Source organism: Ornithorhynchus anatinus, chromosome 5, assembly GCF_004115215.2.
Source record: "Ornithorhynchus anatinus isolate Pmale09 chromosome 5, mOrnAna1.pri.v4, whole genome shotgun sequence".
NCBI classification, from domain to species: domain Eukaryota; kingdom Metazoa; phylum Chordata; class Mammalia; order Monotremata; family Ornithorhynchidae; genus Ornithorhynchus; species Ornithorhynchus anatinus.
The window spans coordinates 13509676-13533083 of NC_041732.1; the positions used below are offsets into that span (position 1 = coordinate 13509676).

Sequence of the window (23408 nt, forward strand, 5' to 3'; positions counted from 1 at the left end):
AACGGTTGGCATGAGGCCACTTGTACTTGCTGGTCCTGGCCAGTTACGTTTGCCGCCGGGGCACAGAGCACAACGAGGGAGGGGGTGGGCACTCGGGCAGGAGTGTAGCACAGTGTCACCTGCACACCAAAAATTTTTACACGAAGGACCCATTTATGGCCAAAATGACTGCAACGGAGTGCCGGTTTTTAATAATAATGCGATTAGTATGGTATTTAGTAAGCCCTTGTTATGGACTAAGCTGTGGGGTAGATGCAAAGTGATCAAATCAGATCCAGGCTGTGTCCCACAGGACTCACAGTCTAAGAGGGAAGGTGAGCATGAGACTGAGACACAGAGAGGTTCATTGATTTGCCCAAGATCACCCAGCAGTCCGGTGACAGAGCTGGGATAGGGACTAGAACCAGGGTCTCCTAGGAATCAGAGTCAGGGAGAGAATAACCTTTCTATGGGTAGGGAACATGTCTACTGTACTGTATTGTACTCTCCCAAGAGCTCAGTACAGTGCTCTGCATGAAGTAAGCATTCCATTAATCTCATTAATTGACTGATTCACTGATAAAATCAATGAGGTGGGGGAGCGTCCTAGTTCAAAGATGTGCACATAAGTGCTACATGGGGTGAAGGGATGGGGGAGTGAGTACCCAGGTTTTTAGGTGATGCAGAAATCCTGGCATGGTGGCAATAGGTGGGGAATAGGTTGGGGATAGGAGAGTTTAATGGAGAAAAACTTCCTGGAGGACGTATAATTTTAGAAGGACTTTGTAGATGAGGAGAGTAGTGCTCCGTCAGATACGAAGGGAGAGAGATTTCCAGGCAAGAGGAAGGATGTGATGTGCAGAGTGTGTACTGAGAGCTTGGGAGACTACACGATAACAGAGTTGGTAGACACGTACCCTGCCCACAATGAGTTTACATTCTAGCCAGGGAGGGCTATTAGTATATTAAAAAAAATTACAGACAAGTACATAAATGCTGTGGGGCTGAGGGGATGGTGAATAAAGGGTGGACATACAGGACCTGCCGGTCTCACCTTTACAATATCGCCAAGATCCGCCCTTTCCTCTCCACCCAAATGGCTACCTTACTGCTACAGGCTCTTGTTATATCCCTGCTACACTACTGTGTCAGCCTTCTCTCTGATCTCACTTCCTCCTCTCTTGCCCCGCTCCAGTCTGTTCTTCACTCTGCTGCCCAGCTCATCTTCCTGCAGAAACGATCTGGGCATGTCACTCCCCTTCTTAAACACCTCCAGTGGTTGCCTATCAACCTCAGCTCCAAACAAAAACTCCTCACTTTAGGCTTCAAGGTTCTCCATCACCTTGCCCCTTCCTACCTCTCCTCCCTCCTCTCTTTCTACCGCCCACCCCGCACGCTCCGCTCCTCTGCCGCCCACCTCCTCACCGTCCCTTGGTCTCGCCTTTCCCGCCGTCGACCCCTGGGCCACGTCCTCCCGTGGTCCTGGAATGCCCTCCCTCCTCACCTCCGACAATCTAATTCTCTTCCCCTCTTCAAATCTCTACTTAAAGCTCACGTCCTCCAAGAGGCCTTCCCAGATTGAGCTCCCCCATTTTTCACTCTGCTCTCTCTACCCCCCCTTCACCTCTCCACAGCTAAACCCTCTTCTCCCCCCTTTCCCTTTCCTGTCCCACCCCCTCAGCATTGTACTCGTCTGCTCAACTGTATATATCTTTGTCACCCTATTTATTTTGTTTAATGAGATGTACATCACCCTGATTCTAGTTAGTTGCCATTGTTTTTATGAGATGTTCTTCCCCTTGACTCTATTTATTGCCATTGTTCTTGTCTGCCTGTCTCCCCTGATTAGACTGTAAGCCTGTCAAAGGACAGGGACTGTCTGTGTTGCTGACTTGTACATTCCAAATGCTTAATACAGTGCTCTGCACATAGTAAGCGCTCAATAAATATTATTGAATGAATGACTGGAGAACTAGGAGACACAGGGGATGGGAAAAAAAGAGAAGGCCTTCTAGAGGATATATACCTTGAAACTAATTGATTTAAGAGCTCGGACCAGTCCTTGAGGCCAGAGAAAGCCCCATCCCCAATCCCCAGTCACTCACACAGTGGCATTTACTAAGCCCCTCCTATAATAATAATAATTGTGGTATTTGTTAAGTGCTTATTAGACACTGAACTGAGTGCTGGAATAGATACAAAGTAATTGGGTTGGACACAGTTCCTCTCCCTCACAGGACTCCCAATCTTAATCCCTGTTTTACAGATGAAATCATTGAGGCCCAGAGAAGATAAGCGACTTGCCCAAGGTCACACAGCAAACAAGTGGCAGAGTCAAGATTAGAACTCAGGTCCTTCTGACTCCCAGGCCTGTGCTCTACCCACTAGGCCATGCTACTTCTCTACTATGTGCAGAGCACTGTACTAAGTGTTTGGATAGGTACAAGAGAGGTAGAAGATATGATTTCAGACCATAGGGTGCTTATAATACCATCCCTCCGGCCCCACACTTTACAACCTGCTGCCTGCAACCCACTCATTCAGCCCCTGATGAAGAGACTTCAAAACGTTCTGCTACCTCAGTACAGACAGGTTGTACTCAGGCCATGGATTTCCTGGTTTCCCTGCACCACACAGATAGATTGGCTTTATAGCATTTTTACTGGCCCAAACACTCCCCATCCCTCCCGTTACCCTTCCAGGTCCCCCAAAAAACTTGCCCCATGGCAGGGAGCCCCCAGGTACTTGGAAAGAACCTGCCCCGTGCAGTGGGGATATCCATTCTGACTTTAGTCTCCTTATTCCTCCACAATGCCTGATTTCTTTTGCCGCTCCTCAGCCTTATTTCTCTCGGAGGCATAGCCGGTGTGCCCTGTGGCCTCAAGGTTCTCTGTGGGGTCGCTGATGCTTTCACTCAGGACTGGGCCTTCTGCAATTGGCTGAGAGAGGGCCTTAAGGGCAGGATCACCTCCTGCCACTCAGCCCTGGGGCAAAAAAAAGAGTTGTGGCCCCTGTCCTGAAAGTGTTCACGATCCAACAGGGAAGGAAAGCCAACATCCCATCAAACATCAACAAGAACCCCTCAATACGGTAATGGCCAGAGGGAGTTGAAGAGGGGGCGTGGATTGAGATAGCAGATTAGTGAGTTGTGGTGGGGCAATCAGGGAAGGCTTCCTGGAGGAAGTGGCAGGGGCCGGTTTGGAGGGGGGCGTGAAGAACAGAGAACCTACTTCTTCCGTGACCATTTTCCCCCTTTTCTCTGCTTTCCCCAGGGACGTGGACCAATGGGTAGGTGTCTCCATTTTGTTCACTTTCAACCTCCTCCTTCCCTCTGAGCCCTGAGTTCTGGTCAAGTGCCTGGCCTGAGAGTGGAGGATACCTGGATCCAGAAATCCATTCCTTCCTTCATTCAATTCATTCATTCATTCAGTCATATTTATTGAGCACTTACTGTGTGCAGAGCACTGTACTAAGCATTTGGGAGAGTACATTGCATCAATAAACAGTCACAGTCCCTGCCCACAATGCGTTTACAGTCTAGAGGTGGGGAGACAGACATCAATACATATAAATAAAATAAAATTACAGGTATGTATATAAGTGCTGTGGGTCTGGGATGGGGGTGACGAGTAAAGGGAGCAAGGCAGGGCAATGCAGAAGGGAATGGGAGATGAGGAAATATGGAACTTAGTAGGGGAAGGCCTCTTTGGAAGAGATGTGCCTTCAATAAGGCTTTGAAGGTGGGGAGAGTAATTGTCTGTCAGATTTGAGGTGGGAGGGTGATAGAGGCCAGAGGCAGGAAGTGGGCCAAGGGTCGGAGTTGAGACAGGCTAGAATAAGGCACAGTGAGAAGGTTAGCACGCGAGGAGTGAAATGTGCTGGCTGGGTGGTAGGAGAGAATTGAGTTGAGGTAGAAGGGAGCAAGGTGATGGAATGCTTTAAAGTCAATGGTGAGGAGTTTTTGTTTGATGCAGGAGTGGATGGGCAACCACTGGAGTTTTTTGAGGAGCTAGGTTATATGTCCTGAATCATATCTCGACTCCCGACTCCTCCTGTCACTTCCCCCATAGCTGAGGTATGACACCCAAGTCCATTCGGTTCTGGGAAGAGAGTGCCACGGCTCCAGAGCAATTGCGGGGGCCAGGGTCAGGGGCCGAGGGAGAAGGTGGGTACTTCCGAGAGCGCGCCTGTGTCCAGGAGGATTTGGCCATGACATCACTGTGTCACAGTGTGAGCAGATGTAGCTTTCTTGGTCACACCCAATGAAGGGTATAGCAGAGCAACCCAAGGAATCGATCAATCTTTGGTATTTATTGAGGGTTTACAAGGTGCAGAGCACTGTACTAAAGCCTTGGGAGAGTACAACAGAACACGCAGACATGTTCCCTACCCACAGTGAGTTTACAGTCTAGAGGAGGAAACAGAAACAAACCCCCAGGCTAGAACTGTGGAGCATGGAGGCTAAAGGGACAGTTTTCAGGTTTCTCACTGCTCTGGAAGACTGGTCCAGAGTCTGGCAGGCCCAGGGCCCTACTCTGAATGTTTGCCAGTGTAGTTGCTGCTAGGTTTTCTGTCCCCCTCCTCTCCAACTAGGTGAGAGAGAGGAGGGTGTCCTTCCCTCGCCTTGGCTCCCAGCTGGTAGGGGAAACCCCTGAGGTGGCACGAGTAGTAAAGCTTGGTAAAGATGGGATTAGAACTCATGACCCTTATACTTCCCTAATTCTCACTCACCATCTCCAAATTCAGAGGCACTCCCATGACCCTCTGCCCCCTAAGGACCACCCCCCCACGCTAGATAGAAATAATGTCAGTGCCCAAGGCACCATCTCAAGTCAATAATAATCATGGTTTGTTAAGTGCTTACTCTAGACAAAGTACAAAGTGCTGGCGTAGATGCGAGATATAAGTCCCCCATAGGCTCACAGACTATGTAGGAGGGAGAACAGGTATTTAATCCCCATAGGTTAAGTGATTTGCCCACGGACACCCAACCAGCAAGTGGCAGAACTAGGTTTATGCTCAGTCCACTTCTCCCCCCTCTCCAAAAGCCACCAGTGGTTCCCCATTCCCCTCTCTGTGGCCAAACTCCTTATCATTGGCTTTAAGGCACTTAATCAGCACTCTCCATCCTACCTAACCTTGTTTGTCTGCTTTATACATGTTAAGTTTGATGTGACAGGAAGATATCTAAGTAGAGGTGTCTACTATAGAGCTGCTATAACCCTACCCACATAATAATAATGTATTTGTTAAGCGCTTACTATGTGCAGAGCACTGTTCTAAGCACTGGGGTAGATACAGGGTCATCATCTTGTCCCACATGAGGCTCACAGTCTTCATCCCCATTTTCCAGATGAGGTAACTGAGGCCCAGAGAAGTGAAGTGACTTGCCCACAGTCACACAGCTGACAAGTGGTGGAGCTGGGATACTCTGCTTCTCCAACATCAACCTATTCTCTGTACTTCAATCTCATCTATCCAATTCCTTGCCCATATTCTCCCTTGGGCCTGTAACACCCTCCCCTTTCATATCTGACAATCCATTACTCTCCCTACCTTCACAACCCTCCTAGGTGGGAGGAGAGCCCTCATCTTTAAGCTTTAAGACTGCATTGTGTAGTGGATAGAGCGGGGCCTAGGAGTCAGAAGATCATGGGTTCTAATCCTGGCTCTGCCATTTGCTTGCTGTGTGACCCTGGCCAAGTCACTTCACTTCTCTGGGACTGTTACCTCATCTGTAAAATGGAGATTAAGACTGTGAGCCCCACATGGGACAACCTACTTTGTACCTATGCCAGTGCTTAGAACAGTGCCTGGCCCATATTAAGTGCTTAAATTCCATAATTATTATTATCATCATCTCCCAGAGTCTTCCCTAAGCCCCATCTGGTCTCAGCTTACTTTGCACTTGGCTGTGCATGCTTTACTCAATTTGATACTTACCCCACTCCCACAGCACTTATATACATGTCCTTATACTCTATTTTAGGATCGGTCTGGCCCTGTAAACTGTAAGATGTTGTGGGCAGGGATCATGTCTACCAACTCTTTCGCACTTCTCCAGCCTCTAGTGCAGTGCTCAGTAAAAACATCAAACTGTGGTGCAGGATGTGGGGGGCCCTGAAGAGTTAGAAGAAGAGAATTTTATCCCAGCTGAAGGAGGTACCCAAGTTCATGGTCCAAACAGGCCCACCCACACAAGGTAGTGCTAACACCTGCTCCCCTCACTCACTCCAGCAGCACAGGAGGCAGGAACAAACAGGCAGAAGGGAATGCAGATGCTTGTAGTCTGAAGTTTTTTAAAAAACTGCTTTTATTTAACACTAAGGTATAGATGCCTCATACATGAAAAAAAAATCCACAAGAAAGGGGCAGGAGCACAGCTAGGGCACATAAAAGGCTCCCGGCAACAGGAGGAAGGGAAAGGAGGGGGCTTGGAGTGGTAAGAAGTTGGAAGAGCCCACAAAGAGAAGAGGGAGCAGGGCCTCAAGCAGGGTCCACTTCATATGCCCACTTTGCTGTCTGGGTGGATGTCTGCAGCAAGTCTCAGGAGAACAGGGGGACCCATCAGCCATTCTTTGGGGCAGAGGAGCAAGAGGCCAGAGCCAGATTGTTCCTGCTAGAAGCTTCACATGGAGCCTTAGATTCCTGTGTCTGAGGCAGGGGGGTCTGACCTTCATGGTCCTGTGGAGAGAAGAGGGTCAACATTCCGCTGAGGCTCTTGGGAGGCAGGTGCGTCCTGAGGCAGTGGGACATGGCCCAGCTGGGCTGGGGAACATTGGAGCAGGGGATTCCAGAAGTATTAAGATTGAGAATATCAAGGTAGAATTGGAAGTGGCTACCTGCAGCCCCAGGGTACTCAGAGAATCTTTCCCTGAGATCTGGTCTGACCTAGAGTGTGCAGGAAGGCTGAGGTGAGGAGGGGCTATGGTAACAGGAATTTGTGGGTGCTATGGCAGCCAGGGATGTGGCTGAGACCAGAATTCTTGCCCCTGAGGGAATACCCACCCCCTCCACACATACCCCTTTAACAAATACTTCAGTTCCACCTGCAGGCCCCTAGGCTGGAGTGACTTACCTCCTCAGTGGTGAGGAGAAATCCCAGGTTGTCTGCTGCTAAGGCACGCCCACCATTCCCCTCCTCTCTGGGGGGTTCAAAGGCCTGGTTTTCCAGTTCGAAAGTCTGCCTGTGGACATTCACTTCATGCAGTGGGGAGAACACTCCTCGGTTCCAGTAGCCAAACATCCTGGTCCTTAGACACTGGTAGGAGAAGGATGAAGAGAAGAGACCCAGGAACGATGGGGAACATTGTAGATCAGGAGTCGCAAGTCCCTCTAGACTGTAAGCTCCTTGATAGGGAACATGCTATATCTGTTATATTGTAGTCTCCCAAGTGCTTAATATAGTGCTGTGCACACAGTAAGCACTCAGTAACTATGATTGGAAAGACACCCCCTGACTCCATCGCCCCTCTCTGGATGTCAGAGCTTCTGTACAATGGCCTCATGACCTTTAGGTGACTGAAGCTTTGATGTGTCCTTAAGCCCGTGTCAGGAGAACCAAGATGCCATGTGGCAGGGCTAGGGCCTACGAGAAGCTGGTGTTTTGTTCTCCCACTTCCCCTGTGGCGCCCCCCGGCCCAGGGAAGCTGGTGATCCCCTGAACCAGGATGGGACTCTTACCAGGGCTACGATGATCATGAAGGTGAGGAACAGGAGGGAGATCACGATGAGTCCCACGGTGGGGCCAGGCAAACCTTGGTACTTGGGCAGGGAACTCATCTTTTCATCTATGGGAGAGATAGCCTGGCTTGGAGCTTCTGCTAGGCCCATGGCCAAAGCCCAGTTATGCGGTTGGGGGAGGGGGGGGAAGTCTGTCTTCAAAAGGGATTTGGAATCCCCACCCCATAAAAGGGCATTTCCCTCTTCATTACCTAAGTGTCCCCTCCCCAGCACATACACCCCAACACCCATTGTTCTCAAGGACATACCCGCTATTTGGAAGGAGCTGGGGTCCACCTGGAAGTCCGAGCCAGCAAAGTGATAGTCTAGACCGATGGAGTCTGCCAGCGTATGCAGAAGGTCCTTGGTGTTGGGCACTGGGTCTTGGAAAACCAGTGTCCCCATGCAGACCAGAGAGCCACCCCTATGGGAAGAACGGCAGCTTTTGGGATACCTAATGAGGGTACTTGCCTGGCAGGAGATTGTTTTGTAAAGGGATGGGAAATCAGGGAGGGTTAGCCTTTCCCCAAGGCTAGAACTATCCCTGGACACAGGGGAAGGAAAAGCTGATCTTGGTTTGCCCCTTCCAACCAGTGCTAGAAGCCTTTCCTGCCCAGGTATGGGGCACACCTGGCTTCCAGACAGCCTCTGCCCTTGCACTCCACAGTCTGGGTTGGAGTCGGTGGTATTTAAGCCCTGGCTGTGTGCAGAGCACTGGGCTAAGTGTTTGAGAAAGGACATGATCCCTTGGGGGCTTAGAAGTCCTCTCTCAGAGAAGGGCTGGGGCAGAGGGACCAGTCGGCAGGGGAGTTGCAGGCCAGTGGTTACTCACAGGAAATCCTCCACCACCACTTGCAGGAGGCTGCTATAGGAACTCAACACATGCATCACCTGGGAAGAGGATAATAATAATAGCATTTGTTAAGCTTGTATTATGTGCAAAGCACTGTTCTAAGCCCTGGGGTAGATACAAGGTAATCAGGGTGTCCCACATAGGGCTCATAGACTTCATGCCCATTTTACAGAGGAGGGAACTGAGGCCCAGAGCAGTTAAGTGACTTGCTAAAGTCTGTGCCACGCTACAAGGAACAATCACCCCCCCATATTAAGAATAGAATATTTATATTGTTATCTGTCTCTCCCTTTAGATAGTTTATGACGGGAAGGGAATGGGTCTGCTCATTCTATTATATCATACTCTCCCAAGCTATTAACCACAGTGCTCTGCTCAGCACTCAAATACCATTGATTCATCCTACTGAGTGCTGCTTCTCTGGTGCCTCTGGGAGTACCACGGGCATTGGTGCCAGCTTGGTCCACTTTATGCCACTCATTCATTCAGTTGTATTTACTGAGCACTTTGTTTGCAGAGCACTGTACTAAGCACTTGGGAGAGTATAATAATTGACACATTCCCTATCTACAATGAGTCAGTACCCAGTCCACCCAGGGGCAGAGGCGAGAACTGGACATTAGGCTTTGCCTAGTACATTATGGGCAAGACACCTGCTTCAGAGGCCCAATACTGGACTCTGTTGGGAGGGTAGCTACTCCAGTATCAAGCAACGTGGCATAATGGAGAAAACATAGGCTTGGGAGTCAGACGACGTGGGCTCTAATCCCAGCTCTGTCACTTAGACAGAGCTCAGTTCCCTCATCTGTAAAATGGGGATTAACAATAATAATTGCAGTATTTATTATGTGCTTATGATGTGCCAGGCATTGTGTTAAGCACTGGAGTAGATACAAGCAAGTCGGATTGGACTCGGTTCCTGTCCCACATGGAGCTCAGTCTCAATCCCCATTTTACAGATGAGGTAACTGAGGCACAGAGAAGTGAAGTGACTTGCCCAAGGTCACACAACAGACAAGTGGAAGAGCCCCAGGTGGGACATGGACTGTGTCCAACCTGATTAGCTTGTATCTACCCTAGTGCCTGGCATAGTAAGTGCATAAATGTCATTTAAAAAATCATATTTGAGTCCCTAACTGTGCAAAGCACTGTATTTAGTTCTTGGGTTTGTTGGGGGCAGGGAATATATTTATCAACTGTATACTGTATTCCTCCAAATACTACTACAACTAATGGTATCTGTTAAGCACTTACTAAGTGCCAGGCACTGTAACTAAGTATTGGGGTGGATTCAAGCAGTTCAGGTTGGACACAGTCCCTGTCCCATGTGGGGCTCAGTTTCAATTCCCATTTTACAGATGAGGTAACTGAGGCCCAGTGAAGTGAAGTGATTTCCCCAGGTCAGAGCCAGGATTAGAACCCATGAACTTCTGACTCTCAGGCCCCTGCTCTATCCACTACACCATGCTGCTTCTCTGCTATAGTCCACCATACCACAGGGGTCTGCTCACCATAAGCGTGACAATTCCATTGAGTGTACAATAAGACTCAGTTATCAGCAGGGTTAAGGCAGGCAAGCATCGGGGGGCCCAGATCTTAGCCCCCCCTCCAGTACAGGATGGTAGTCAGACCCCTGGGGTCCCCCCATACAGACCAGTGCAGAGAGGTCCCCGGACAGCCCTTGGTGTTCCAAGGAAGAGCGAATCAGCAGCTGCTCCTCAAACCTCCGGTTGGTGACCAGGAAGGAGATGGGGACCTCTTGCAGGGTGAGCTTGGAATCTGGAGGGAAAGAGGTGGGAAGGAAGGGGGATGACTCTGAGTTGAGAGGGAAAGGGCGGGGGCATGGACGGGGACCATGCAGCCTCTGAAAAGTTGGACCTCACCAGCCACGGTGAGAAAGCGCAGGTCCACGGAGTAGTTTGCGAGCCTCTTCAGCTTCTGCAAGATCAGGTCAACGTTGATCAGGGTCAGAGAATGGACGACGACCTCCCCCTGGACTGCCAAGTCTCCCTGGACATCCCTGCAGGAGAGAACCGTGGTAACTGACCCTCAACTGGCCTAGGGGCAGCCTTAGCAAATGTCTGAGTGTTTACTCTGGGCAGAACACATTCTAAGTACTTGGGTGAGGACAAGGATACCATCCCTGACCTCAAGGAGCTTACAGTTGGGGGTGGGTGGGGGGAGGAAGTGTGGAGAAGACACCAAAATAAGTTGCAGTAGAGGAAACAGATTATAATGATCTGGACATAAGTGCTGGGACAATTTATTATAATTTATTCATTTATATATATTAATATCTGTCTCCTCCTCTAGGCTGTGAACTTGCTGTAGGCAGGAATATATCTGTTATATTATGCTCTCCCAAGTGCTTACTACAGTGCTTTGCACACAATAAATGCTCAATATGACAACAAATGAACGAACAAGTAGATAGATGTTGCAGTAAGGAGGACAAGAGGTCGTTCCAACAAAGCCTCCTGGAGGTGGGTGATTTCACATTTATAATAAAGATAGTTTTTGCTGAGCACTTAGTGTGTGCCAAGCACTGTACTAAATGCTGGGGTAGGTACAAGGTAATCAGGTCCTACATGGGGCTCACTGTCAAATAGGCAGGAGAACACATTTTGCAGATGAGGGAACTGAAGCAGAGAAGTTAAATGATTTGCCCAAGCTCACACAACTGGTATGTGTTAGAACTGGGATTAGATCTCAGTTCCTCTGACTCCCAAGGGCTGTGCTCTTTCCATTGGCCATGCTGCTTCACCTGAGAGCCGTGATCTGCTAGATGTGAATGGGGAGGGAATGCGTGAGCAAAGCGTTGAGGCAAGAGGGGAGAGTGAGGTAAAATGAAGAGCAAGATAGCCGATTCAGTGCCTTAAAAGAGATAGTGAGGAGTTTCTGCTTGAAAGTCACATTTTTGCTGGTGTGGGGGTGAGCCCCTCCCACCCTCTCCTTCCCAAGTTGTGCGGCAGTTGTTTCTTGAGTAGAACAGCTACCCCAACCCTTTAGGCATTAACTGGCCACTGGCCTGCTTCTGAGCCTGGGGCAGAAGGGGTCCTTACTGCTGTTAGAGATGGCTTCACTCTGTTCCTGCCCTTACTTTCGAGAGCAGCTCAATCAATAACCCAGCTCCAGGGCAGGGCAGTGATGGGGCCTTCTCCGCTGGACCCGTTGGGCTTTCCAGATTAAAACCCACTTTTCCTCATCTCCCACTTTTTTGCATCACTCTGACTTGTTCCCTTTTGTCTTCCCTCCCAGGCCCAAAGAACTTACATATATATCTGTAATTTCATTTACTTGTATTAATGTCTATTTGTATTGATGCCTGTCTTCCCCTTCTAGTCTATAAGCTCGTTGTGGGCAGGGATTGTCACTCTGCTATATTCTACTTTCCCAAACGCTTAATAAGGCGCTCAACACACAGTAAGCGCTTAATACCATTGAATGAATGAATCTGAATTTCACGGACTGGGAGCTGGTAGTAATTTTCCAGGTCTTAGAGCGCCATCTCGTGGCCATTGGAAGTTTTCGGGAAGCCCAGCATTTTAAAATAATAATAATAAATAATAACGTTGGTATTTGTTAAGCACTTACTATGTGCAGAGCACTGTTCTAAGCGCTGGGGTAGATACAGGGTATTCAGGTTGTCCCACGTGGGGCTCACAGTCTTAGTTCCCACTTAACAGATGAGGTAGCTGAGGCACAGAGAAGTTAAGTGACTTGCCTACAGTCTAATAATGTTGGTATTTGTTAAGCGTTTACTATGTGCAGAGCACTGTTCTAAGCGCTGGGGTAGATAGAGGGTAGTCAGGTTATCCCACGTGGGCTCACAGTCTTCATCCCCATTTTACGGATGAGGTAACTGAGGCACAGAGAAGTGAAGTGACTTGCCCACAGTCTCACAGCTGACAAGTGGCAGAGTCGGAATTCGAACCCATGACCTTTGACTCCCAAGCCCGTGCTCTTTCCACTGAGCCACGCTGCTTCTTTTACCGATTTGCCCGTCTCAGGGGCGGAACCCTGGGGACTGAGCCTCTCAGTGGATTTTGTTGAGAACTTGTAGTGTGCAGAGCACTCTACTAAACACTTAGGGGAGCGCCATAAAAGACAGATAGGGGAATCCATGGGGGAGAAGTAGCCATGGGGCCACATAGAGAAGCAGCATAGCTCAATGAAAAGAGCCTGGGCTTGGGAGTCAGAGGTCATGGGTTCTAATCCCAGCTCCACCACTTGTCAGCTGTGTGACCTTGGGCAAGTCACTTAACTTCTCTCTGTGCCTCAGTTACCTCATTAGTAAAATGGGGTTGAAGACCGTGAGCCCCACGTGGGTCAACCTTATTCCCTTGTATCTACCCCAGTGCTTGGAACAGTGCTTGGCACATAGTAAGCGCTACGACCCCAACATTATTATTATTATTATTATTAGACTAGAATCACCTTTCAGGTGTCCTTTCTTAAGCATTCATGCCAAGCACTGGGCTATATACACAAGATAATCTAAATAGCTGCCAACAGACTAAATAAGAGGGAGGACAGGTATTGGAGCCCAATTTTACAGTTGGGGTAACTGAGGCACAGAGAAGTTAAGTGATTTGCTCATAGTCACAGAACAGACAAGTGGCAGAGCTAGAATTAGAACCCTGGGTCGTTTGACTCCCCACATCCTGCTCTTTCCACTAGGCTATGCCACTCCAAGTTCTTTGGTTAAACCTGACTAGGGTTTGGGGGTGGCTGTGAGCTCTTATTAGGCAGGGATCATATTTACCTATGCTGTATTGTAATTTCCTAAGGACTTAGTTCTATGCTCCACATTCGGTGAGCATTCAAATACCATTTATTAATTAATAGGAGGTGTGAGGAGAGTCCTTACCTGAGGCTGTTGATGAAGAATGTCTCCACAGGATACAGCAGGCCCACGGAGTACACCACCTGCATTTAAGAGTGGAGCTTGAGACTCAGAGCGGAGGCCAAGTCAGAACCATAAAGCATTGGAAGAAAGTCCCATGCCTGAGGTTAGAAAGTTTCCAGGCCCTTTTGAGGCAGGAAGATCCTTAGGCAACTTAAATAACTGGTAATAATTTGTGGTACTCTTTGATAATTGCTTACTATGTGCCAAGCCGTGACTTAAATACTGGGGTAGATACAAGATAGTCAAGCCATACATTTCCCCTCCCACATGAAAATCACTGTCTCAGGGGAGAGAGAGAGAGAGAGAGAGAAAGAGAACAGTATTGTGGGAGGGTGTTTGTTGTGTTGTATTCTCCCAAGCGCTTAGTACAGTGTTTTGCATTCAATAAATGATTGAATGAATGAATTGCATCCCCACTTCATAGATGAAGAAACTGAGGTAATCTGCCCAATGTCACACAGCAAACAAGTAGCAGAACTGGGGTCAGAACACAGGTCCTCTCACTCCTCGGCTATGTTAGCACACTTCAGAGCCTCCCTGGGATGGGGTAGGGAGATGAATAATTTACTCTTTCCATGAGGCTTAGTGGCTCTGGGAACAGAGCCGAGGGAAGCACCCATCACTACACTGATCCCAACCATCCAGGTCCTGGTGGGAAGTTTAAGGTCACCAAAGGCCAATTTAACATAGACCTGAGGAATGGAGGAGAGAAAACACTTACCTGGTACTTCAGATGGGCCAGGGGGCTTTGGTGGTCTTTCGTCCCAAGGGCCGCAGCAGAGCCGAGTCTCAGGGCAACAAAGAATACAGGCAGAATCTCCGGCTCCAGGTTTCTCAAGCTGTAGCCTAATAATAATGGTACTTGTGAAGGGGCTTATGTACCAAGCACTGGGGTAGATATGAGATAATCAGGGTGAACACAGTCCCTGTCCCACATGGAACTCACCATCTATCTAGGAGGGAGTAGGATTGAATCCCCATTTTACATAAAGACACAGAGGCACAAAGAAGTGAAATGACTCATCCAAAGTCTCACAACTTGTAAACTCTAGTGCTGGGATTAGAACCCAGGTCTATGCTCTTTTCACTAGGCCACTTTGCTTCTCAACGTGGGCTCTGCTTTGGACTGGCAGGGATTGGTTGGACACAACGTTGGAGGAAGAAGTCTGTCTCTAGGGGGAAGTCTGCAGTCCCTCACCCTCCTTACCATTTGACTGCAGGGAGGCCAAGTCCACCCTCCAGGAAAAATAGGTGTCCATCTTCTCCTGGACCATGGTGACGATAGTGCGGATGAGGGTTGAACTGCTGGGCACCTGGTCATCCTGGAACTCCACCTCACTCTGGACTGTGACCGACCCATTCCTGGAGACCAGAGAGAGGTTGTGTAACTGCAGCCATGCTGGGGGAGAATTCCCAACCAATAGCACCGAAAGTACTCTCATGCTCCGTGGTCTGGAATGATGATGATGATATTTGTTAAATGCTTACTATGTGACAAGCACTGGGGTAGATGCAAGATAATCAGGTTGTCCCACATGGGGCTCAGTCCTAATCCCCATTTTACAGATGAGGTAACTGAGGCACAGGGAAGTAAAGTGACTTGCCCAAAGTAACAGCTGATTAGTGGCAGATCCGGGATTAGAACCCACAACCTCTGACTCCCAAGCCCAGATAGTGGCAAGAGCAGGAACTGCACGAGGTTTTCTCCCTAGAGCCACCACATCATGAGCATAAACTCTCATTCCTGCATTTGGGTTCTAGAGGGAGAGGTTTGAGAATAAGGTTGGGGGAAGAGTGGGGCGGTTGGGAGAGACAGACTGTAAGCCCGCCAAAGAGCAGGGACTGTCTGTTACCGATTTGTACATTCCAAGCGCTTAGTACAGTGCTCTGCACATAGTAAGCGCTCAATAAATACTATTGAATGAATGACAGAAAGAGTGGACTGAGCACTTTAAACCTGAGGTCAGGAGTTTCTGCTTGAAATATTATATTAGAATGGTATTTATTGAGTGTTTAATATGTCAATAAGTGCTGGAATAGCTAAGAATAGTGCCTGGCACATAGTAAGCACTTAAATACTATTATTATTATTATTACTACTACTAAAAAAGAAGCAGATTTCAGACCTCCAATTAGGGTTTTCTTTTTTTTAAAATAGTATTTGTTAAGCACTTAATATGGGTCAAACACTGTTCTAAGCATCCAGCTAGAGATGAATCAGGTTGCCCTCAGATCAAAAAACTCTCCCAACTGTGAGGGTCAGCTAGCTAGTAGTCTGGGGAGATTGGACTCTGACTTGAGTCCTCTTGACTTCAACCACAGACCCAAGGTGATCAGAAAGCAGAATTTGTTTTTGGCCCAGTCTCACTTAGGCGGATGGTCTCCCTTCACAGCCAGCTCAAGAGCAGTTTATCTCAAATGAAGCCCTGTCTTGGGAGGAAGCTTAGCTGGTCAGGCCTCCAGGGGGTGGTGGAAAGATTCCCAGGGGTCAAAAAATGATTTTTCTCTTTCAGGAATCAGCAGACCAGCAGGGCCAGAGAGCTAAGTAAAATGGGGTTTCCCCCCATCTGGTGGAAAAAAAAGTTAGAGTCTGCCAGGTCTTCGTTCTCCACTGGCTACTCAGTCACCTGTTAGTGAGCCAATAGTGATCTAGGATCTAAGCTCATTTTTTATGGCATGCCCAGTAGGTATGATGCAACAAGACTCTGGTTATTATCAGATGTTGTAGGCTATCAAGGAAAACCTTATCTGCTTCCTGTCCTGGGCTTCTCTCATGCTCTGGCACTGCAGATAGCATGTGGTTTTTTTTTGTTTGTTTTTTTTAAAAAAAAGAGATCCAGACTTGATAGTCCTAGCCACTGTTGCTGTTTGTTAGGCTAAAGGATGTTCTAATCCCACTTCCTTACTATCTAGTCTTCCATATCTCTTTTGCAAAGATTGCCTAGCCAAAGGACCCAGGTTGATTTTGCAGTTATGACCCACATTTAGTTGAGGCATTCTGGGGGAAAAGCTGGGAGGGGGAGTCCTATTTTTCTTGATTGTAAAACATCTAGCAAGCGGGGTTCCGGCAGTTTGGGTTTTCTTCTTTAGCCCAACAAGTGTTTCATCCCTTGAGATCAGTGAGACCTTCCCACGTGGGGCCTGGGGTGTCTCTGCATCCATTGTGGACAGCCCCATTCCCCTTGGCAAATGGGAGGGTTGGGTAAGGATACCATCTCCTGACACCCTCCCCAATCCCTCACATTGGAGAGGGAAAACTTACAAGAAGCCGAGGACGTTGATCTTGCGGAAGCCCTTCAAGGAGGACAGCATCTTCCGTAGCTAAGAGACACACAGAGGTACAGGTGAGCTAGTGAATCTAAGGAGCAGAAAACCCACCGTACCCAGATCTGGGGTGGAATCAAGAGCCAATAAAGAGAATGATAATTACGACAATTAAGTGCTTACTATGTGCTAAGCACTGTACCAAATGCTGGGGTAAATACAAGATAATCAAGTGCTACGTAGAGCTCAGAATCTAAGTAGAAAGGAGAATAGGTATTGCATCCCCATTTTTGCAGATCAGGGAACAGAGAAGTGAAGTGACTCACCCAAGGTGACGCAGTAGACAAGTGACAGAGCCGGATTAGTACTCAGGTCCTGACTCTCAGGCTTGTGCTCTTTCTTCTAGGCCATGGTTCTCCTCAGTGAGGGGAGAATGGGGAGTATTCAGGAGTTCCCATATCTAGCAGCCACCACTGTGTCTCACAAAGTGCCCCACCGAGGTTTTGAGCAAGGAGGGAAGTGGTACTCACTGTTAGAGTGACTTCTGTCTTCAGTTTCCTGAAGGTGACCGAGTATTCATCCTCCAGGGGCTCAGTAAAAGCAATGCCAGTCAGGCGAAACTGCAGAGGAAGGGTGGGCAAGGCAGCCAGCGGAGGAGAATACCCAGGTCCTTGTCCCAGGGGACCCTTCCTGAGAGGTGGCACATACCCATTTGACACAGGCTTTAGAATGGGATGCGCTTCAGTTGTAGCAGGCCGTGGTCGGGTCGGCCCCGCTGGACTGGGACCCTCCTTTGGGCTCCAGCCTGGGGCTCCCGAAGACTGGCTTGGTGGAGAGATGGAGGATAGCAGCTCTCTAGGAGTGCCTGTGCCGGCTGGAGTCGTGGGAGCCTGGATCTCTCTGGAGGGCAGAAAACTGGCACCGGTCAGAGGCGTGGGTCGATCACTGGCTCTCACAGATGCTAGTGGACAGGTTGTGGTCCCCCTGACCAAGGAGGAGTGGACAAGAGCATCCTTGCTTGGAGTCAGCTCTGTGGAGGAGACTGTAGGGGCAGCATGGGGAATAGGCAGAGCCACTGCCTCTTCCCTGGTAACAGGGCCCTTCACGTCCAGGGAGAGAGGCTCTTGCTCACTTGGAGGGCCCAGTTCCAGCCTTCTCCCTTCAAGGGAATCAAATCGCTCAGTCCCCTCTCCTCTGGGAGACTCACCCGCTACCTCAAGGAGTGGGAAGTCGTGGAACACTTCCTTTGTGAGAGTGGAGCCAGCAGCAGGGGCCAGGTTGAGTGAAGTTGAGGGTGAGAGCACAATGGTGGACAAGGAGGATCCTGGAGTCTGGGGCTCAGGGATGGAGGCAGCCCACCGGCCAGGGCGAGGGGAGAGACTGGAAGCTGGGTCCTGCCGGGGCTCGGGCCGAGCCAGAGTGATCAGCAGCCTTGCCATCTGACTGGGTTCCCATCCCATTACTGTGGTGGGGCTGGTAGCTAAGAACTGGGTTGAAAGGGTAGGGATGGTGACTGGTGGTGGTAGGTCAGTGGATGGGGATGTCACCTCAGGAGGGCTAGCTGCATGGCCACTTGCTCTTGTTGAAGAATCCCGGGTGTCAGTGCCCACCCAAGGCACTGGGGCAGAGATGCTTGGCTTAGTCAACGAGACTGAATGCTTGGGAATTCCAGGGGATGAAGCTGCAGCTGGCATGGTCAGAGCTTTTCTACTTCTGGCCAGCTGCCCCATAGAGGCATGTAGAAGCCTTGGTTTAGTCCACAGGAAGGGGGTCAGCTGGGTTGGCACATTTCCTGTAGCCTTGGCTAGGGGCCCTGGAGAACCAATTGGACTTTCCACTGTCCCGGAAGCTGCATGGTCCCCTGCAGCCTTCAGAAAGCTGGGACCACTAGTTTTGGCCGTGTCTTCCACAGAGGGGTGTAGAGGCTTCTCGGGGGCTATCGTAGCCGAGATGGCTCCAACCTTGGGTCCGAGAGTGTGGTGCAGCTGTCTGCCTGGAACAGCTGGTGGCATTTCTACAGACCAAGTAGCAGTTTCTTGTCCAGGGGTGAGAGGAGCTGTAGTTTCAGATGTCTGTCCCCCTGAGCCAAGTTCCCTTTCCCCAGGTTCTTGGTCCTCAGCTGAACTAGTTGAGTCCTCTCGGGGGAGATTGGAGGGCAAGGTGTTAGAAACCAAGGTGGCTCTGTTTTTAGGGTCAATCCCCAGGCTGTGGGTCTGGGGGTACCTAGGAAGAGAGTTCTCAGTGGGGGATGCTGAACGAGGCAGATACATTCCAGGGGAAGAGCTAGCATAGAGCCAGCCACTGAGAGCAGTGGTTGGAGTCAGATTAGAGCTGTCACCAAGCAGCTGAGGATTGTGGATCTTAAGATCTCCAGGAACTGCAGTCTCATGGGCTCCTCTTGACCTAGCTGAGATCCTTGCTGGGTCAACTCCCCTGGCTGTCAGTTCCAGAGAGGCCGTTGTAGCCGCAGCCCGCAGCCCACGAGTAAGGTAGAGGAAGCCTCCTGGCACGTTAGCAGTCAATGGCTTAGGGTCAGATATCTTCTGGCCACTCTGAGAGGGAATCTCAAATGTCTGCAAGTCACCATGGTCACTAGAGAAGGCCAAGACAGTCACAGCAGCTGGGACTGCAGGCTTGACTCTGCTCACACTCTTCAGGTGGCTCAGCCCAGAAGAACCTGGGGGTGTCCCCACTGCCTTAGGGAGAATGGGGGAAGAATCAAGGGAGATTGTTGGGAATTCTGCCCTTGGAAAGAGGGCCATATCACCAGCCAGATGGGGAAGAGTTTTTGTAGTGCTGGCCAGTGATCTGGATGATGTCCTTTGCAAGCCAAGGCTGAAGCTGGAGGGACCGAGAGGAAGGCCAGGCATGGTAGCAGCTGGGGTTGGGAGGCTGGAAGGATCAGCCAGACCAGTGGGCTGTTGGGAATACCTGTGAGGAAAGATACCTGAGTCCAGGCTCTCACCGGCTGGATTGAAGATGGGGCCCAGATCCTGACCAGACAGGGTCACAGGCAGAGAGGAGTCCAGGGGTATAGAGGAGGGAGGAGTTTGGTTCGGGATTCCAGTGGGATCCAGGAAAGAGTTGGATGTTTTTGAGGCCAGCGGCTTCAAAGAGACACCAGGAATATCACTGGGGTCTAGGGGGCTGGCAGCTGGGACAGAAGCTCCTAACCCAGGTTCATTCATCCCTGTCACATCATTCCTCCTTGCAGGTGGAAGCCTAGAGCCAGTCACCATGGGGATGGCTGTGCTGGGAGGCCATGCTTCCCCAAGGGGCAGATAGGAAGAAGAGGAGTCCCTGCCTCTGGTGTTTGGATGCCTAGTCCCTGGCTCGAGGCTTCGAGAAGTCACGGCAGAGGGGTGAACTAGTCTTCCAGATGTCAAGTAATCTGAGGGGTAGGAAGTGGGAGCGGCTGTGCCACCTTCTTGCTGGGCAAAAGACAGGGGTGTGGGAAGGATGTGAGAAGAGTGAGCATCTGTTCCTACTGGGCTGTCAGTTGCCATGGCTTCGGGAGACACCCAGAAAGGCTTGTTGTGGGTCCCTGGCTCCCCTGAACTCACTGTGGGATTGGACCACTTGGGCAACACCATGGGGCTCGTATGAGTGGGGCTGGAGGGGGCACTCAGAAGTGGGACTGTGGCCACTCCCAGGTGGTCAGGACTTAATCTGCCCACCTTGGCTTCAACTTGGGATCCAGGCTGGGATCCCAATAGTTGTCCACTTCCGTCAGACAGCTGCCTGGACACAGCTCTTGCTTCAGCCCAAGCCTGGAGCGACAGGGCTCTGTTAAGCTCCAGGGCTCTGGCCTGGCCTTCAACCTTGCCCTCTTGAGAAGCCTCAGACCCAGAGTCCAGTGTGCCCTGTTCTGTAAAGAGATAGAGTAGAGCACTCAGCTGTTTATCCTTCCTCAGAGAGGCTTGCTTCCCTCGGGAACTGGAGGCCAGCTGAGGCCTTTGGTGTCCTGTGGATGACATCTCCTCTCTCCAGTCTGCAGGGCTCTTGGCTTCTAGAGAGGGGTGAGACAGAGGAAGAGCAGAACTGGTCTCTGTGTTAGCCAAGCCTGGAGGGCACCTGGAAGGCCGAGGGTTGGGGTCACTGACTCTTCTGAGCATCAGGCCTTTAGGTTCTCCCGTTCCAGTTGGATCCTGGTGAGGGAAGGGGGATGGGCTGCTGCTAGGATTGTACAAAGCAGAGGGCGGAGTGGATGAGCTAAGTTTGGAAAGATCCCATCTGGGTACGGAAGCAGGAACTATCCAGCTAGACACTGCTGAGGTACGGCCTCCAGAATGTGGTTCGTGGCTGGTCAGGAGACAGAGGGTGATGGCCAAGAGGCCGCAGGCTGCTATAGTCAAGAGGACTGGCCATCGGCTTCTCCGGGCTGCTGGCAGTTCCTCTCCTGTCCTTCTCAAGGGAACTGCGGGAGAGTCTTCATTTGGAGGGGCAGGGGGCTCGTCTGGAGGGCCAGCTCCAGCCCCTAGGCTTGGCTGGAGTGAATGGATCATGGCGGTCAGCTCAGCTGTGAGATTAAGAACAGACAAAGCCATCACAGACCTTCCTGGGGACCAGGACACCATCATGGAGATGAGGTCCCATCATTGCATTCACAGAACCAGCTGGCATTCCCATAAAATGGGGTATCCACCCAAGATAGGGCAACTTAAGATAAAGAACCCACCCAACTCCTTCACTGAGGAGTGTTTAATCATCTGTGGCACATTCACCCCAGCCAATAGCAAGCTGTAGCCAGCCACCTGACTTCCTGTGCTTCTCACTAGCCCAGGCCTGCCTCATCACCTCTTTGGTCTGTCTTCCTCTTGCCTTCAAGACTTGGTCTCATAGAGATATTAAGCTCAAGAAGTTTAACTGAACTCCTCATTGACCACACCCTCTCTTCTCTGTTTTCCCAATCCTACAGTGTTGGCATCTTGCTCCTTGCTTTTAATTTACATTGTCAGTCAGCCATTAAATTTTGGCAGATTTCTCAACACTTCCTGCATCTCCACTCCCTCCCTAAACAGCCAGCATTCTGATCCAGGTGCTTGGCAGATTTCAACTGGGCTAGTGCAGCAGCCTGCTCACTTGTTTCCCTGCCTCCTGCTCATATTTCATTTGGCTGCCTTGTTCAGTTTTCTCCAAATACCCTACATTCATCTCATCTCCCTTCCAAAGCCTCAGGTTATGTGTCTCAACATCAAACAAGAGCTCCTGATCTTCACCCTCTAGCCCTTTTTCAGCTTTCCTCCCACTCTTCATTCCTTCTAAATTTTGTTCACTGAGATCAACTCATCTTTCTCACCTTTGCACCCTTGCTCAAGCCCTTCCCCCATCTCCAACACTCTCCTGAAATCTCACCTTCTTAAGAGGCTTTGCCTGATTACTCTCACCACCCCACCCTATTTCACCTGCTATTGAGCACTTGAGTAGGCTTCCTCCCCCACTTAACACTTTTTCATCTTCAAAACTCGCTTCTCCTTACCTGTAACTTATTTTAGTGTCTGCTTTTCTATATTCATTGAGTAATATTTACTGAGTACTTACTGTGTGGAGAGTATATATATATGTTTTCTATGTAGTAAACTCTTTGAGGGCAGCAGTCATGTATACTAGCTGTTGTTCTCTTCCAATCTTTTAGGACAGTGCTCAGGGAAGCAGGAGTCTCCATTTAGCTCCAGTCTGAATCCTGTTTTGGAGCTCATGCACAATGACCCTTCACTCTGTGGTCTGCAGGAGCCATGAACAGCCAAAGTGTCTTTAAACCATTGCCCTCACCCAATTTTACCTCCTTCCCCTGCACCCAGCCACCAGGTGTCCACTCTAAGAGGGGTGAGAAACCAGAGCAGAGATGATTGAATGCTCCAGGTCATTAGGTGACTTGGAGGAGGAAGAGAGAGAGACCAGGTCTCAAGCAAAAGAACAAGAGAAGGGAGTTCTCAGCTCCCAAAACTAGTACTGGAGCATAAATTCCTCAAGAACAGTGACCAGTTTTCCCTTCTTTTTGATGTACTCAAGGGCCAAGTACAGAGGCTTGACCAGAGTGTCCAGCAAATATTGCTGAAAGTAGAGAGCAGCTGCTGCCAGGCTAAAGGAGAAACCCAACTCCTTTGAGATAGTCCTTAGGTTCAGCCACATCCAGTATGGACAACTCTCCCAGTCCCCTTGCCTTTGGGCAGAACCTTACTGATCCATTCATAATGTTTATTGAGCACTTACTGTGTAGAGGGGACTGTACTAACCACTTGAAAGAGTTCAATAGCATAGATAGGCACAATCTCTGTCCTCATGCAGATTACAATTCTAGTTGTATCTCTCCCAGACTAGAGCCACCCTTCTAGAGAAAACAGGCACCACAAACTCCTCATTCTAGGACCCTCCCCTGCCCAACCTTACCTGACCACCTCTTATCAGTCATCCAAAAGAAGAGCAACAGAGAGAGAACTCGCTGCCTCTGTCCTTTTATCCCAATGCCAGCCCTGCCCCTACTGGGTCTCACATGGCCCATCAACCCAACCCACCCATCTTCAGCTGCAGCTGCTTCCTCTGTGATTCTGGAGGGCTGAGAGGCAGCTGAGAGCCCTTTCCTGATAGGCAGGCAGGGCGGATTGGGCTGCAGGACAGAGGGTCCAGGCTCCACCCTGCACAGGGAAGTGGGGAGCAGGGTTGGGGGTTAAGGGGGGGTGT

At 49.9% G+C, this 23408-nt stretch overlaps 1 protein-coding gene across 1 annotated transcript; it reads right to left on the minus strand.

The window, feature by feature from the left end:
• Nucleotides 1–6269: 6269 nt before the first annotated feature.
• Nucleotides 6270–23176, minus strand: LOC103165395 (nascent polypeptide-associated complex subunit alpha, muscle-specific form-like). The gene is made up of 13 exons (XM_029065058.2): nucleotides 23118–23176; nucleotides 17258–21246; nucleotides 16726–16784; nucleotides 14671–14825; nucleotides 14185–14309; nucleotides 13425–13483; nucleotides 10438–10574; nucleotides 10209–10333; nucleotides 8534–8592; nucleotides 7971–8125; nucleotides 7663–7769; nucleotides 7058–7240; nucleotides 6270–6663 (listed from the first exon to the last, which is right to left on the minus strand). The coding sequence occupies exons 1-13, from the start codon at nucleotides 23137–23139 to the stop codon at nucleotides 6547–6549; spliced, it is 5292 nt and encodes a 1763-aa protein (XP_028920891.1). The 5' UTR covers nucleotides 23140–23176; the 3' UTR covers nucleotides 6270–6546.
• Nucleotides 23177–23408: the final 232 nt, after the last annotated feature.